At 45.1% G+C, this 17,707-nt stretch overlaps 1 protein-coding gene across 1 annotated transcript in view; it reads left to right on the top strand.

The window, feature by feature from the left end:
- The first annotated feature begins 5,735 nt into the window (after nucleotides 1–5,735).
- The window catches only part of adgrd2 (adhesion G protein-coupled receptor D2), a 72,469-nt gene continuing 60,497 nt past the window's right edge, over nucleotides 5,736–17,707 (top strand). Inside the window, exons 1-7 of the mRNA XM_061730199.1 lie at nucleotides 5,736–5,850; nucleotides 6,031–6,088; nucleotides 6,221–6,460; nucleotides 7,349–7,978; nucleotides 10,128–10,250; nucleotides 13,909–14,003; nucleotides 15,000–15,293. Coding sequence (XP_061586183.1) covers nucleotides 5,749–5,850; nucleotides 6,031–6,088; nucleotides 6,221–6,460; nucleotides 7,349–7,978; nucleotides 10,128–10,250; nucleotides 13,909–14,003; nucleotides 15,000–15,293 — 1,542 coding nt within the window. The 5' untranslated portion in view covers nucleotides 5,736–5,748. The remainder of the gene's footprint in view (nucleotides 5,851–6,030; nucleotides 6,089–6,220; nucleotides 6,461–7,348; nucleotides 7,979–10,127; nucleotides 10,251–13,908; nucleotides 14,004–14,999; nucleotides 15,294–17,707) is intronic.

The raw sequence follows: 17,707 nt of genomic DNA, 5'->3' as shown, positions 1-17,707 counted from the left end.
ATCAAAATGTGCGTCTCCATCGTGGCGACGCTAGACGCCAAAAAGCGCGCACCCCCTTCATCTGATTGGTCCATATTTGATAGTTCCCCAAAAGTCACCAAATTTTGCACGCAAGCCAGGCCTGGTGATAAATTTGATATTTCATGGTTAGCATTAATGGGCGTGGCCTAATGGCTCAACAGCGCCCCCTAGAAAACTTTTCTCTGCCATAACTTTTGAATGGTTTGACATAAAGAGCCGTGGGTGGTGTCATCGGACTTGGTATTGAGTCCTTGACCATAATTGGTGAAAATTAGCCCTGCCCTTTCCTCTGATTGGTTGTCCCTATTTTCTGACTATAACTTTTGAATGGTTTGACATAGGAAGTCGTGGGTGGTGTCATCGGACTTGGTATTGAGTCCTTGACCTTCATTGGAGCCCCGCCCCTTCTTCTGATTGGTTGTCCCTATTTCCTGCTATAACTTTTGACTGATTTGACATAGGAAGTCGTGGGTGGTGTCATGTCTGATATGCTTATGGGGGACGGTGGCCATGAGTGCGAGGGCCCGTTCATCGCTGCTTGCAGCTTTAATTTTCAGATTGTTTTTCTTCCCACAGTGCGCAGCCATGTTACCGGTGAACCCAACATGTATGTCAATAAAAGTTTTATTTTGGGAAGCAATGACATTTATGGATAAGAAAGTGACAATCGCGTTGGCTGAGCCGACTGTCAATCAGTCATATTATAAATTATTTTATTGCTTTAAATAAAGTCTCCTGGTGTGGTACAAAAAACCTCCCCACCCTCAGAGTAGCCATGGATGTGAAAGAAAATGATTGAGACCAAAAATTTTTGGGGGGGTTCCTTTTTGCCTAGAGATTAATCTTGAAGTACTCATATTTAATGTAATAATTGGTCGGGGGTCATGTTCTGGGTCTCTGGAAAGCGCCTAGAGACAACATTTGTTGTATTAGACGCAACACAAATAAAAATGGATTGAATTGAATTGAATATTTGAATGACGTTGCTGACTTTTGCCATCTTCAACTGTAAAGTGAGATAAAAAAGTGATGGTGGTTCATTGGATGCTGCTTCCGAACACTATACAGTATACACCAAACAAACTATTTAAACAGTTACTTGAATCACATCACTGGATTTTATACCGTGATCCCTGAGAAGATATGGTTAGTAAAATTATGCCGCAAGCAGTTTGTCAAACTGTCCTATATTACAGTATGTACTGTAACATAACAGTATACTGCTTAGTATTTGTTATTGGAAAACTCCTATTGTGAGAAGAAACTTCACACATAGTTCTCTCATTGCCTTCAGTCTGCACGGAAGAGGACTGGCACAGGTTGACATTGACTCACTTGAATTCAGTCCTGTCCAAAAAGGACAATACTAACTTTGGACTTGCCTTTTGCTCTCGCCCTCTCCCTTTCTGTTTCTCTTTGTCTCATGCCAACACCCTATATTGTTTATATGGCTGTTTTAAAAGCACATCTCCATGGCAATGGTGTGACCCCTGGTGCTGTTTTTTCAGTTACAGGCCAGATTGATGGCCAATGGGCTGCCATAAAAGCTATCTGCCATTACCAGATTAGGCCAGACAAACATGGCTCCTGATTGCTGCAGCATTTGTATACAAAGAAGCATTCTGTCGATTTTTACCTTCAGATTTAGAAATATGCAACTTCTGAAGAAATTCAATGTTGATTTGAGGGATTCAGTGTTTTAGCTATTTTCCATATCTACATGCAAAATCACATGCCACAGAATGTCCCTGTATTATAATTATCATTTAATTTATTATTTCAGTCCTGCTCCATATGAGGACGGGTTTGCCACTGTTTTTCTGTCCTCTCCTTCCTTGCTAGGCCTGTTGTTCTGGGAAAGCCTTCACCCACACTCCACATGTATGTCACTGGCCTTTTGTGTGCAACGATGTGCGCCCACAGAGTGTTTGACGTTTCCATACCTCTCTTACAATCCACAGGTTGTCATGGAAATACACTGGGTGGCAGTGGCAGCAAGGGTACAGGGGAGGGAAGAGAAAGCAAGAGAGAGAGGTCAATTAGCCCAGTCCTCTTTTGTGAGCTCTTCTTACTGGCCTCCTTGATTTAGAGAGCTTTGACAAGAGACATTTGTGACTTAAGGTGAAAAGCATTTCAAATTACTTTTTAGGAAAATGGGGAAAACCCGGGCAGTGTTTTATCATAAGGCGAAAGCGAAAGAGTGGATCTCCTCTGTGTGGTTAATTCACTGTGGTTAAAGATATTACATTTCTGTGGATTCATAAGATGTGGGTATTAAATACGATTAAACAAAACAGTCTGAGAATCAAACGATCAATCAGTTAAGTTTTCTACAACTTGAAGAGAGATCATTTTAACCTCTTTTTGTGGTTTACAAATTGACTTAAAAAAAAATAAAACAACAGCAACACCACATTGTTTTGGTTTCTAAAGACCAAGTCTCATCATTTCCTCCATTCAAGTTAGTTTGGCTTTTTATCTAGTTCTGATATATATTGGCTTTGGCAAAAGAATGATTGAGCTCCCAAAAGTATAGATTTTTTTCCTCTAAAAGAATAATTGCAAAGTTAAGCAATGTATGGGAAAAGAACACTGATCACCTGTATTGTATTTAAAGCATAGGGCTGCCAGATAAAAGAGGCAAAGAAAAACCTTCCTCACATTGTTGGTGGAAACAAGTTAGTTAGTTTGGTGTTTGTCACTGTTGAGTATCAGCTGATGAGAAGGTTTTTCTTCTCTGACTCCTGGTGTCCGTATGAACTATATAAGATTTTAAGCTATTGAAACTTGAGTACCACAGCTTAAAGATTCTTGTGAAGGACTCTTATAAAAAACAATAAAAAAGAAGAGGAATTTAAAGTTTGAAAGTTTCAGACTGAGCTGCAGCTTTTAACTAGGATTGTCATTGAGCTGAGAATATTTATTGAATCATTATCACCCTGGGTTTTTTCCTTATTTTATGTTATAATGAAAAGGTTAACATATATTTGAAAAATGCATTATGTGATGAAATCCTCTAGTGAATGTAAAGAGTATTTACCTTCTAAGTGAGAGCTCTGTAAATGAAGGAATGGAGAGGAACATTGTTCACAACTCTGAGCTGAGTGCTTTACGCCTTCGGGCTCCTGTCCAGCGTTGAACACAATGCGCAGTTTTATAGGTGGTATATACAGTAGGTGGAAGGTTTTGTCAGTCTTTTTCTGAAATACCTAAACACACAATTCAACTGAACATTTCACTTATTTGTACATCAAGGTAGATCTTTGCTCAAGCAAAGGTTAATCTGCAAGAATTGTTTAAATATGAACACCATAAGTGGCTGTTTGAACAAACCTTTCTTACATTTACCATAATCTAGTCGCCTGGTAGATGTTTAAGCAGATGCAAACTGATTCTCTGAGCAAAAGCATCCCTATAATATTATATACTATGGTATTATATACTATATAAACTTAAAAGTAGCTAGTGGAGATGAGTGTTGTGTTGTGTTGGAAGTCTAGAGGAGAGGCCCCGACAGATATCTTCAAAAGTCTTCAACATCCTGAAATTACGATGAAGCTCCGTCAGTGGAGACCGTGAGGTCACGATCCCACCACTCCTGCTCCTGCACACCGCAGCAGCCACTGCAGCAGACACTGCAGCGGCCACCGCAGCAGCCACCGCAGCAGCCACCGCAGCAGACACCGCAGCAGACACCGCAGCAGCCACCGCAGCAGCCACCGCAGCAGCCACCGCAGCAGACACCGCAGCAGCCACCGCAGCAGACACCGCAGCAGCCACCGCAGCAGCCACCGCAGCAGACACCGCAGCAGACACCGCAGCAGCCACCGCAGCAGCCACCGCAGCAGCCACCGCAGCAGCCACCGCAGCAGACACCGCAGCAGACACCGCAGCAGCCACCGCAGCAGACACCGCAGCAGACACCGCAGCAGCCACCGCAGCAGCCACCGCAGCAGACACCGCAGCAGCCACCGCAGCAGACACCGCAGCAGACACTGCAGCAGACACTGCAGCAGCCACCGCAGCAGACACTGCAGCAGACACTGCAGCAGACACTGCAGCAGCAGACACTGCAGCAGCCACTGCTACACAAAAGGCCATTGTTTACATTTGTGCTCTCCTTTTTTCCTTCATCAGTTCGACTTAATTTGGGTCCAAGTGCAAGTACTTCCAAACTGCTAGACAAACACGTTGAAGTACATCTTGATCCATATTTACTTCTGTAAACACCGTTCACATGCGTGACACGTGTTTTCCTCTCCACATGCGTGACACTTCAGGTGATGAATAATAATGCTCTGACCTGCCGATCGAACGTGGCCTATGTGTCACACCTCAATTTCAACACCATTAAGCCTGATTTAAGGTTGTGCGTTAAACCAGGCAGAGCGTACGCCGTTGCTGTGACGCCGTCGTGAACCTTCGGACTTCTCCGTCACTCCATTTCTCCGCGGTGCAATTCCCCCCCAGAGCGTTAGTTGATACTTTGTTTAGCTTCCGGCTTTTCCGGTCACAGTGAATCAAAGAGATAAGGACAACTATTGTGCAAAAAACCAAAACCACCCAAAAAAAAAATCAAAAAATCACACACACACGAAGAAAAGAGCGCTGAAAGTTCACGACTGCTTCACGAACCGGAACCGGAAATGCGTTGGTACCAAGCGAACCAATCACAGCCCTCTCGGTCTGCGTTGGGTCGTAGTTCCATTTTTTGGGAGGTGCCCGTCAGGCTACGGCGTAGGCTACGGAGAGACTCCCGCGTAGCCGCGTAGCCGCGTACCCTACGGCGTAGGGTTGATTTAATGCAGAACCACACTTTCTGACCAGGTACACTCACCACTTTTATATGCATTCACTTACCATTTTAATACACATATACTTATTAGGTATATCAAATGTACCTAATAAAGTGGCCAGTGTCTGTCTTTTATCATACCAATTCCTTGATACATGAAGTCAATGTGGACTGTGGAAAATGTCAGAATTGTCTTTGCTTCAGTCTTGGAGCACAAAACCACCCAATGTCGGCCAAAGACACGCTTTGTTGTTAATTAACATGAGCAGTACTAATCTTTTACCTAATTATACTGATGAGTACAATTAAACTGGTGTGACTATTAACTTTAGAGTGTCCTGTTAAAGGCATAAATAGAGCCTAAGTGGTAAAAATGTCCGCCACCCTGCCGCTGTTCATGAACTCTCTGTGCTAAATGCTTGACACTGCTTGCGCAAGTGGGGTTCTTTTGAAAAATGTCCCCATTTGCATGACAAAAGCAGATGGCTTTAGGGTGGTAGGGAGGGAGGCAGGCTGGGAGGGAGAGGTGTTGGGTTTGGAGAGAAAAAGGAGGCAAGAGACAGATGAGAGTTCTCTGAGATGCATTGGGATCGCAGGTTCTTTCCCAGTCAAGAGAGCAGAAGCATTGCTGGTCAACACTGACACCGAGTTACCGGAGAAGGAGCCCAGGCTGGATTTGAGTTTGGCTATTGGCACTTTTACCCCAAGTACTCAATGGGACATTACTGTGGATGTTATGAGTGACTCTACCTCTGACAGAGAAGCAACGATGAGCTGGATCAAAACTCTTTTCCGAATTTTTGAAATCCAGGGCTTGAAGAGTGGCAGCGAAGAGCTTCTGGATCGCCATGCCGTGCTAATCTTTAACTGCATTTGAGATAACCTTGTAATAACAACATTCCGATAAGTATATCTTGATTCAGTAAATATATATGTTTTTAGGTGAGCTGATTTTTTTTATTTTAGGTGGAGACAGCACATGCTTAAAGATGGCTGGAGTGCTGCTTACTGCTCTCACAATCTTCTTCTTGGAGGTAATAGCTTTCTTATTCTATATTATGGAGCCTGTATGTTATTTTTTTGTTATTTTTTAAGTGTTTTTAATATAGTCAACTTTTAAAGCACAGTTCATTTAAAAAAATAATTATCATGTTGTTGTCACTGTTGAAGGCAGATAAGGAAAAAGGCAGTAAATTAGACATATTTTCCTGCAGGTGGTATCTGAAAGTGAGCCGGTACATGCTGGGCCAGGCGGAATGGAGGACTCACATGGTGAGACTGCGGTTTAATTTTAGGGTTGTTTTACCAGTAGATCTTATTCACGATGCCAACTTTTCTACACAAACCTTCATATACAACTGTGATTAATTGATCTCCCTTTTGATTCTGTGCATGGATTGCCAGGTCCATTCGAGCTAGTCCACTTCACATCACACTGGGCCCTCCAGCTGGTCAATGAGTCGCTGCCTTTTTCCAGAGCCGATGCTTTCTGTAGAGGCCAGTTCAGCTCTCTGATCACTATGGACCAGTCAGAGGAACATGGGGAATTACTGGAATTTCTGCAGCAGAGAGGATTCAGTTCCCCAGTATGGGTCAGGGATCCCAGCAAAGCAGCCACCCAGCCTGTAGCCCTCTCCAGGCAGTGTGAGTACAATCAGTGTATTGATAATAGGGGTGTAACAATATATCGTGCCATGAAATTTCGCGATACAAAAATGTCACGATACGTGTCGTGGAGGTGACAAACTGTAGCGCGATATTGGGTTATTAATATTAATATATTGTGTTTACTAGTAACATCCTATTGGTAGCGGGATCACGTGCCGACCGCGCCTCGACCCGCGGACCAAAATCTGACTACGCTAAGAAGAAACTAGTACCGTTTTGCGGTCACGATCACGGGACTCTAGTGGGGTTTTGAGCTTCAAACTTTTACTTATAAGGTGAGCATGAATCAATCTTTTTTATGATGTAAAGATTGTGTCGTCCCCAAAGGTGTGAGGATGAAACGATAACGGGGTTCACCTTACGGCCTCAGGCCGGAGCATGTGAAGCTCTGAGCTCTGAAAGAAGCTTAAAGGCTTAGTTATGGTTCTGCGTCAAAACGACGCCGTGCCTACGCCGTGCCTACGCCGTGCCTACGCCGTGCCTACGCCGTGCCTACGCCGTGCCTACGCCGTGCCTACGCCGTGCCTACGCCGTGAGTACGCCGTGTGGTACGCGTCAACGCTCTTTAAAACTTAAACAGTTATAAAGCATTACAAACTTTAACAATAGGGCAAATGCACAGCATTGTTTTGTATTTTGTGTCTTTCAAATTAAAGACCATTTTTTCCAGTCATATGTTCCTCATTCAAGGTTGTTAAAAAAATATTGCTATAATATCGTATCGTTATCGTGACCTCAATATCGTGTATCGTACCGTATCGCGAGATTAGTGTATCGTTACACCCCTAATTAATAAGGTATGATATGTTAAAACAGCTAAAAGCATTGCTTGATTTCTTTCTTTCTTTCTTTCTTTATAATTAGATTTGAAGTTCTCAGCTTTAAACTTCCCAAAGGAGTCCCATGAGGGTTTTGCCCATGTCAACATGTCTTTTCCTGCGCTGTCATCCATCAGCGTGTGCGTTCGAGTTCAGTGGGACCCAGAGTGGAATGAGGTCTCCACTATTTTCTCTTATGCTGCACCTGTTTTTATCAATGAGTTCCAGTTAAGAGGTCAAATGAATGCGCACAGTCGCATCCTCCTGGCACTCATCATCCATGGAAAGCACTTACCGTATAAAGCATCCTTCCCAAATGACGGAGCATGGCATCACATCTGTGTCACTTGGCACCGGAGCAGCAACCACTGGGCCATCTACGTGGATGGGGAGATGAGAGACACGGGCTCGGCCACAGACACCTACAGAGATATCTATGGAAATGGTATTTTCATTCTGGGTCAGGACCAAGATTCGTATGGGGGAAATTTCACGGAGCCTTTTTTTGGAAATATCACTGACTTGAATGTTTGGAACATATCCTTGGAAACAAGACATACGAGAGCTCTGAACTTATGTGCACCTTTGACCCAGGAACGGATTTTCTCCTGGAATCTTGACCTTATAAGCAGCCACCCTGTGGTAAAAGAGGTAAAGACCCTTCTGTTTTGTCCAGGTAAGATTCTAATGTACGTTTAGATCACGTTTAGATGATACATGTGACATAACCTCTGCAGTCTTGAATCTTTGATTAACCATTCCCTAATGCAGGTAAATTCATGGAAGCTAGTATGTGAAGCTATTATCTTCTCAATAGGCTTTTGCTTTGCTTTACCATGTCAGAATCGTACAAATGGGAAATCCCATTGATAAATGCAAGATACCCTCTAGTTGTTTTTTTTTTTCTTTTTTGTGCTAAAATGATCAATGGGAATAGTCATTCATAAGCTGCCATACATAATATACTTTGCATTTTAGCTGGGAGGGAATATGTCAAAAATCATAAAGATTGTGCACTTGGTGACAAGTTTTTGATATTTGGCATGGTGTTAGGTATGGATGTAAGGTTTTCAAAAACCACCGCAAACAAATTGGGATGGCCCCCTAGTGGCCGGTTTGCAGAAAATTCAAAATGGCTCCCTCAAAAAAGACCAAAGGTCATATCTCAGCTTCTCTTAGTCCTAGTGTGAGGAACCAGAGCGGCCTCCCCACGTACAAGGGGACAAGGCAAAACTGGACCTGGGTGATGAGGTGTAAAAAAAACCTCGCAGAGCGTAGAATGCCAAAAAATAAGGCTTTTTATTTTATGTAAAAAAAACACATACAGGCGTACAGGCGGAGGGCAAAATCAATATTCTAAAAAAAAAAAAAAGGCACAATGGGGCATAGCCTCTCAACAAGCTTCCTCCATTCAGCAGACCCCTCTTCTGGTATGCAGCTGCTGTTTATAAACCCAGGCAGGGAGGAGAGGTTGATTGGACACAGGTGTGCCACAATCAGCAGAACCCGGCACACCTGTGTGCTGCTCCCCCGCAGACCACGCCCAATCCTCCACACACATTAAAAAAAAGTCTGGTGATGGTGAGAAGGGGAGGGGTTGCTCACTTTCTCACACCTAGATTGTTGTATATTGTCACTTTTTCTACTTTTTTGGTGCTAAGAATTCAATTCTGAGATACATTTCCTGGTCATGTTGAAGGTCAAATTTAATTTTCAAGGTCATTTTTTGCCCAAAAAACTCAATATCTCTAGAATTAAGTAACATAGACATATTGTATAGGGCTATAGACCCCCTATTTTCACCCCCAAGGAATGCAATTTTCTGTTTATTGGACAGGTCACTATCACTGTAGTGTCAATCTCATTGGGTGAGAACAGTGGCCTTCATTCAGGCTTAAGATGAACAGAAACTCAGAACTAAGTCACTAGGGGGCCATCCCAATTTGTTTTGCTGTGGTTTTTGAAAACCTTATGTCCATACCTAACACCATGCCAAATATCAAAAACTTGTCACCAAGTGCACGATTTACATGAATTCCCTCGCAGCTATTTCCCTTTCTTTCACCTTGTATTAAGTAAAAGTTAGAATGTTCAATCATTTGCAATAAAGATTGAGGATGGTATTTCTCGTAGCATGATAAACTCTTTAGGAAGGTGCAAGATCAGCCTATCTGTCCTTTCCATCTTTTTAGACTCTTTTTATGATATGCCTTGAATTAAATATAATGCTTTTATCAGTTAATAAAAGGCTCAACAGGATAGGATCTGATTAAGGAAATTCTGCCCATATGTTCAGCTGAATCTTCTCAAAACTAGAAGCTGTTATGGATTCAGTATTTTAAATCGCTCGAACTATGTCAGGTATACTTAGCCTTAGATACTCGTGGTCCTGGAGTTAGTTTATTCTGACGCGAAGGCCCGGATGTTTGGCCCATCTGAATTTGAATAAAGAGAAGTCAAACTGAAAAGTGAGAATGAATTAGGGAATTAAATACAGTTTTTATCAAGATTTTATCCTGATACACATTCAAACCAATAGATTCAATTTCAAATTAGGCCATTCAGATTGAGATTTTAAAAGCAATTATTCAAATCAATATATATTCAGGTTCTAATCGAATTTTTAACATTCAGATATAAAGAAATCAAATTCACTTCCTGCTGGATTGATCACATAGTATCTCAGCATGATTCACAAAGACAGGCATTTTTTTCTCAATATTGAAATAGAAATAAAGTAGTGTTAAGCTGCTGCAGATGATGATAATGTGTGTGTGTGTGCACGCGTGTGCACATGCTTCTTACAAATATGAATTTGTAAGAAGTAGTGCACCACCAGATGGAGCTGCAGGGCTGCAGGACATTGCAACGCCGGCGGGATCAACTCTTGACGTTGGGCCTGACGGACTGTTCAGAACGTCTGCCGTTCATCTGCAGGAGCAGCAGAGGTAAACTTCACACTCCATCCACAAACATGCATATATACTCTATGTATTACATGCATGCAAATTATTCGTTCAGCAACATCTTTTGAATCAGTATAAGTAAAAATTATAGAACATTGAAATAGAGATCCCTGAAACCAGCAGCTGCTGAGACTGATTGTCTGACATGCAGGAAATGGAAACATAGTTAGTTATGACTGTTGTTGAATGTATTTTTTTTTTCTTTCTTTTTTTCTGTATTAGATCAGTTGTGAAGTTCTAGACTACAAATGAAATGAAATTGTGGACTGCTTTTCAGACTTTTTGACGACCTCAGATGAACTCTTAACTGTGCAGTGTTTCGGTTTTGTTTTGTGTTATGTTCTCATTTCACTGTCTTCATTTTGTGGAATGTGTCTCTGCTTTTTTTGCAGAGTATTTTTAATTTTATATTCTCTTTATCTAGTGGAAATGTATTTGGTTAGCTTTTATTATGTTATGTTTAGCACTGTAGTCATGCTGTAGCTAATGGGGATCCTAATTAAACAATTATGGATGGATGGATGGATGGATGGATGGATGGATGGATGGATGGATGGATGGATGGATGGATGGATGGATGGATGGATGGATGGATGGATGGATGGATGGATGGAAAGAAAGAAAAAGTGTGGGGTCAAGCTACAGAGGGTACAAAGGTGTCCAGGAATAACATACCGTGCCTCTGAGCTGAATTATGCTCTTGTCATTATGGAAGAAGAAAGAGCTTTTTTCCTTTTTCAGTTTTTCTGTATGAACACATTTTTCTATTCATACTATTCAAACAGAGACAGCCAGTGTGTGCTTTTGGATCGTTGGAGAAGTGTTGTAGAATCAGTGAATTGAGGAAAGCGCAGAAGCGTCGAGGACACCATGTTCCGTTCTGCACGCTCTCCCTAATGGGGGGGGGCATACGCAGCTGCACGCAGATAACTGCAGACTCAATAACTGTGGGCCCAAAGACTTGGAATGAGATACTGTAACAGATTCAAATTTGGAACAAAGGCATTATTTACAAAAGGCTGAGTCTATGAGGAGCAAAGATGAGCTGAAGAACTGTGTACAAAATGTACATCCATTGGAAACACATTGTGTGGCTATGTGTGTGTCTGTCTGTGTGTCTGTCTGTCTGTCTGTCTGTCTGTCTGTCTGTCTGTCTGTCTGTCTGTGTGTGTGTGTGTGTGTGTGTGTGTGTGTGTGTGTGTGTCTGGGTGTGTGTGTGTGTGTGTGTGTGTATATGTCCGTGTGGCTATGTGTGTGTGTATGTGTGTCTCTGTGGCTATGTATGTGTGTGTGTGTGTGTGTGTGTGTGTGTGTGTGTGTGTGTGTGTGTGTGTGTGTGTGTGTGTGTGTGTGTGTGTGTGTGTGTGTGTGTGTATGTATGTGTGTCAATGCTCCACCGGAACTGTATAGTGGACAGTGGAGGACGGGGGCGCAACCCCGCCACCCTAGAGACCAGAGACATGGAAGAACCCGGAACCCAGGCCACCCGCAACCCCACAGAGGGCGAGGAGAGGGCGGAGGAAACCCACCGCCAGCGAGGTCTGCCCCCTCCCAGCGGCGGCCAAGGGGACCCGCGGGCGGGGCCCCCACGACCATGGGAAGAGGCAGCCAGGGAACCCATGGCGGTGGGCCGGGACCCAGGCGAACCCCAACCACCCGGCACGGGCCGGACATGCGGTCAGGAGGCCCTCACCCCCCAGGCCAACGACCCCCACCCGGCGAGGGGCCAGCCTGCCCGGAGAGACAGAGCCGCCCCAGCCGCCGACGCGGGCAGGTGCACCCGCCCCTACGAAAGTGGCCCCCAGGACCAAAGGAGGACCCCGCTGCGTGGGCAGCAGGGGGGGACCGGAGACGGGCCTGGAGAGAGGGAACCCCCCAACAGGGCGACACCCGCGCAGGCCCGACAACGGAGGGCCCCAGACCCAGGCATCCCATTCATTCATCCATTCATCCATCCGCTTTTCTATAATAATATTAATAACCATTCTCACACATTCACATTCATTGTTACACTAATGTTCTTTAAAGAACATTTAGACTTTTGCGCATTTGCTTGAATTTCTCTGTGACATTTCACTGAGAAATTCAAGCCATATTTAGGAGTCCCAGTGCATCGAGGGCAGGTGTGCAAGCCTTTTCAAAGGAGCCACAGCTCATGTCTGTCTGTGGTTCTGGGACTGGAACGTCCCACCACTGCCCTCCACCTGGCGTGCAGTCTTTATGCTGGCCTTGTGTATTTGACTGCAAACCGATTTCATGAACATGAAATACAGACATCGCTTACAGCAAGGAACAGATAATGATCCTTTACTAAATTTTGGAAATTTCAAATGTAGAATGTAGTTTTAGGCCAACACCTAGTCAGAGCTCAGGGGGTCTGGGAACTAGCCTGGGCAGATCGGCGAGACAGTTCAGGGGGCCGTCCTCGGGGCCGGGCAGACGGGGCAGTTGGCCGTTCTCGGGACTGGGCAGACAGTCGTTCTCGGGACCTTGGATTGGGCTGTGGCGCGGGCAGGGACCTTGGCTTGGGCTGAGGCGCGAGCAGAGTCCTAGACCACCTGGGGAACAGCGAACAGTGCGTCTGGAACCACCTCGGGAACAGCGATCGGTGCGTCCTGGACCACCTGGGGAACAGTGAACGGTGCGTCCGGGACCTGCTCGGGAACAGCCACGGGTGCGTCCGGGACCACCTCGGGAACAGGCTGGGACTGCTGCCGCCGTAGTTGTTTCCCCTGCGATTGAAAACTCCTGGGGACGCCTCTAGCCAGGCGTGTTCCCCAGAAGGGGAAATCCTCTTCATCTACCTCCTGCCAACCAGGACTTGTGAGTTCTGCCTCCCGGTAAACGTATTGCCAAACGGCAAAACTTTCTCCTGCTGGGTCCATGCTGGCTTTTCCGTTCTGTCAGGGTACTGTTGGAGTAGGACCCAGTTGCAGGAGACCAGAAGGCAGGAGTTCCCAAACAGTGATTTATTTGTCAAAACAAAACCAAAAGCGCTGCTGAACAGGATACAAAAACCAGAGCTTAAAACAAGAATCAAAAAACTACAAAAAACCTGGGCAGAAAACATGGAGGAACAAAAAGTACGGACCAGCAGGGAGCAAGGGAAAGACAAGACCAGATATACACAAGGGTTAACGAGACACAGGTGCAGATGATCAGGGCCGATGGGAAACAGGAAGGTCAAACCAGAACTCAAACACAAAGACACAGGCTTCAAAATAAAACAGGAAGTACCAAACCGTGACAATGACAAACTGATCCATTAATTTGAATTAGGTGCACTTAAGCCCTCCAAATTTACATTTGGATAATCTAGGAACTACGAACAAGCCTGCACTCTGAGAACCAAGAGCTCTGTTAGGAACATATGGTACTATCAGATTCTTGCAAATATTGCAGAGCTAAGCCGTTTTGGGCTTTATACGCAAGTAATAAAATTTTTAATTGGATTCTGAATTTTACGGGTAGCCAATGGAGCAAAAAAACAAATATCAAAACTGGAAATATGTACAGCTTGAAGTTCGGAGATTATTCTTCGATGCTTTAACGGGTTCACAGTTGAGTGATGAGTAGTAGCAGAGGACATGCCTTTTTGCTACATGTCACCAAGTCCAGTGTTATTTTGTCTTTGTTGCAGAGCGATACCTCAGGCTGCAGCAGATGAGGGATTCTCAGATCTCCCAGGCCACTGTCTTTATGAACCAGCTGATGAAGTTCTCCAACAAGAGCCAGGTAGAATACCATTTTAGTTATGTGTAACATGTTTACATGCGTTTGAAAAACGAGATTTCTCCCAACACATAGCATGTTCATGCTTTTATTTCTTCTCGCTTAGATTATTGTAATTCTCTTTTTACCTGTTTAAATCAGACCTCCTTAAATCGTCTCCAAACTGTCCAGAATGCAGCAGCCCGGCTTCTAACTAGTAGTAGTAAGAGAACACACATCACTCCAATTTTATCCTCTCTTCACTGGCTTCCCATTAAATTTCGCATCCATTTTAAAATACTGGTGCTAACTTTCAGAGCTTTGCATGGCCAAACACCACAATACATCGCTGACCTCCTCCTACCTTATGTGCCAAATCGGGCTCTTAGATCAGCACACCAATCGTTACTGTCTGTCCCTCAAACCCATTATAAATCCAGAGGTGACCGTGCTTTTCAAGCTGTTGCGCCAAAATTATGGAATGCTCTCCCTTCACAACTGCGTTTTCTAGAATCATGTGAAGGCTTTATGAAGCAGCTGAAAACGTTTTTATTCAGACAGGCTTTTGGTTAACCGTTTATTTATTGTGTCTCTGCGTTGCTGCTATGTTTTTAATGTGCGTTGCGACTATGTTTTTAACATGCCAGCCCAGTGCTGTTTTCTGTACCTTGTTAATTTTATCTAGGTTTTTATATATATGTATACTATTGGTATCTTTTTTTTTTTTTAATCTCTTTTAATTTGTGTGCCTTCTTTTAATGTAAAGCACTTTGTGATTGTATATCTGTGAAAGGTGCTATATAAATAAACTTTACTTACTTACTTACTTACATAACAACACCTAGAAGTTGGCAATGGAGGCCAGAAGAAGGTTGTCTATTCAAAAAGCTTGTATTGTAAGAATGTTATAAATGTTCTAAACTTTTAACCCACATTCTAGAAATGTCTCTATAAAATTGAAGAATATAATAGTGTTAATAGCGCTTTTGCTTGAACCAGCCTCTCGTTCTGGCCTTTTAGCCCGTGCCAGGACAGCTGGTGGATCTGGACAGCTTGGCCCAGGCCGCAGACCTGCTGAACGTCTCTGCCCAGGCTCTGGAAGACACGCCGCAGAACCAACTGGAGCCGGCAGACATGCTGTCGCTTATTCAGCTGCTCTCGCTGACTGCTGATGTCCCCTCACAGCCGCTTGATGATGTCAAAAACGCAAGCAAAGACACCTCCAGCCTCCAGGAGCTGAGTCAGCACTTCATTAGCGTGGCTGATAGCATCATCAGCGAAGACAATTCCCTCAAGTGGCAGGCCATCAAAGAGGTACTACACAATATTCAAGGTAGTTCAGCATAAACTATATTCATATATCTCACATAAGAGTCGCAAAATGTTGCCTCTTTAAATTTCAGCTGATTACAAGCTTAACGCCACTCTATAAATGAAGCTGCAGTAAACTAGGGCTGCAACTAACGACTATTTTAATAGTCGACTAGTCACCGACTATTGAAACGATTAGTCGACTAATCGGATAATTAGTAATTTTTTTTTAAATTTAGTATGAGGTTGCATTAATTATGTGGCAAATGATAATAAACACAAGAAAAATGGCACTAGAGCCCTGATATAGCGGGACTGTTTTCTTCATCCTGCTCCCGCTGCATTTCTGACCATTACCGCCCACAACATGTGTGTTACACTCCGCCCCTCCCGCAAAACTCTTCTCCCGTCCCGCAAGAGAAAAGTCCAGACAAATCTATCTGATTTAATGTTAACATGATCATTGTGGAGCTTGATGGATAATTGACAGTTCATAGGCACCTGACTGAAAGTTAGATGCAAATCCATCAATTGTCATCAGCGCACAAGCCTTTTTTCGCCTTTCGCGCTGCATCAATTATGTGATTGAGGTTATAGAAACGAGAGTAGCTGTGAGTGGCTCAAATAATACTAATAAATAACATAAAATAAACAAAGTTTAGAATGAAACGAATTAATTTAATAAATGAATGGCTTGGCCATTACATTGCTGTGGAGGGAGAGAATACTGCTGACCGACTGCGGTCCCGTGCGTCTCTCTTCCAAGATGCTCCACAGACACTAAACGCAGTTTCTCCAAATATCCGACTTAATTTAATACTTTGTCAGGCATAACGTAAAAGCTTTCTTTTAAAGCCAAAATATGCTTAATATCTTACCAAGGCGAGTCCGTTTCGTTCAGCACTCCGACGTGCTTTCTCTTCAAATGCATTACCGACGTGCTCCTGTGAAAAGCAACGTCGGCTTTGCAAACCTTGCAAGTCATCTTTTTATTCACCGTATCGAGGCTAAAATGCTCCCAAACAGGCTGGGCCGAGGTCGTGGGGGTCCCGTTCGGAGGGCCCGGCCCTGCCTGGGTGGGGGGTGGCTGTCTGCGCTGGGGGGGCATTGCTGCCTTGGTCCTCCGTCGCTGGGCGGGGGCCGAGTGCCCCTGAGGATGTGGGGACTCCGTGACCCTTGGGGTGTCCGCCGGGGTGGCCCCGGGGGGGGGGTGGGGCCGGGTCCGGGGATCTGGCCTCCCCTGACCGGGGGGTGCACGGGCGAGCGCGGCGGCGGGGTGGCACCATTCCCAGGTGTCTATGTCTTATGTTGTCAGTATGAATGGGGGGATGTTGGACTGTTTCCCCCTCCGTCTGGGGGCTCCGGCGGCGCCGGGGGCGCCCGTGGAGGTACGGTGGGGCCCTGGCCCGGCTCGGAGGGCCGGCCCCCGTCTACTGGATGGCCGGTGGGGGAACGCAGGTGTCTTACCAGGGCCGGCTTTGCTGGTCCTGCTTCCTGGCTTCGGCCTCCGCTCCCCCTCCTTCCCCCCCTACACGATTCATACGCACATAGGCTAAGGGGCGGGGGGTCCGGGTCGTGAGGGGCATTGTCCCGCATGGCCCGGCACTCCCCGCCTCATGGTTTTAACAGCAAAGTAGACACTGCACATTCAACACTTTATAAATACATTTGACAAGGGCACGTAGTTCGGGAGGGGGGGGGTCGGTGTCAAATCGATACTTGGCCCTCCCCCTCCCTGTTTTTATGGCATTAATCACATGCACTCAACACCAGGGGTGGGAGGGGGTCCCACATCACCCGCGTTCCCTCGCCGGCCTGGGATAGGTGGGTCGGGATACCCGGGTCTGGCGGGGCTCGCCGTGCAGCCTGGGGTGCCTTCTGGCGGTGCTGGACCCCCCCGGGGAGGGGGAAACGGTGCGTGATTGTGTGTCTGTGTCGGTGAGAATGCGGTGTGGAAGGGTCCTGCCATGGAGGATTTGAGCCTCCATTGGCAGGACAACAAAACTTAATAATTTATCAATATTATATTATACAAAGATGGTTATTATTATTATTATTATTATTATTATTATTATTATTATTATTATTGTTATTATTATTATGTATAGTATATCTTATTATTAGTATAGGTATCGGATAGGTGAATGGATGAATGAATGGGATGCCTGGGTCTGGGGCCCTCCGTTGTCGGGCCTGTGCGGGTGTCGCCCTGGTGGGGGGTTCCCTCTTTCCGGGCCCGTCTCCGCCCCCCCCTGCTGCCTCTGCGGGGGGGGCAGGCGGTGGGTTGCCTCCCTCCTACTTCTCCCCTCTGTGGGGTTGCTGGTGGCCTGGGTTCCGGGTTCTTCCGTGTCGGCCTCTGGTCTCGCGGGTGGCGGGGTTGCTCCCCCCCCCTCCCCCACTATAGATACACTTCAGGT

This window comes from Cololabis saira, chromosome 9 (assembly GCF_033807715.1).
Source record: "Cololabis saira isolate AMF1-May2022 chromosome 9, fColSai1.1, whole genome shotgun sequence".
Classification (NCBI taxonomy): domain Eukaryota; kingdom Metazoa; phylum Chordata; class Actinopteri; order Beloniformes; family Belonidae; genus Cololabis; species Cololabis saira.
Note: the sequence above shows the minus strand (reverse complement) of the source record. Positions and strands in the feature narration are given on the sequence as shown.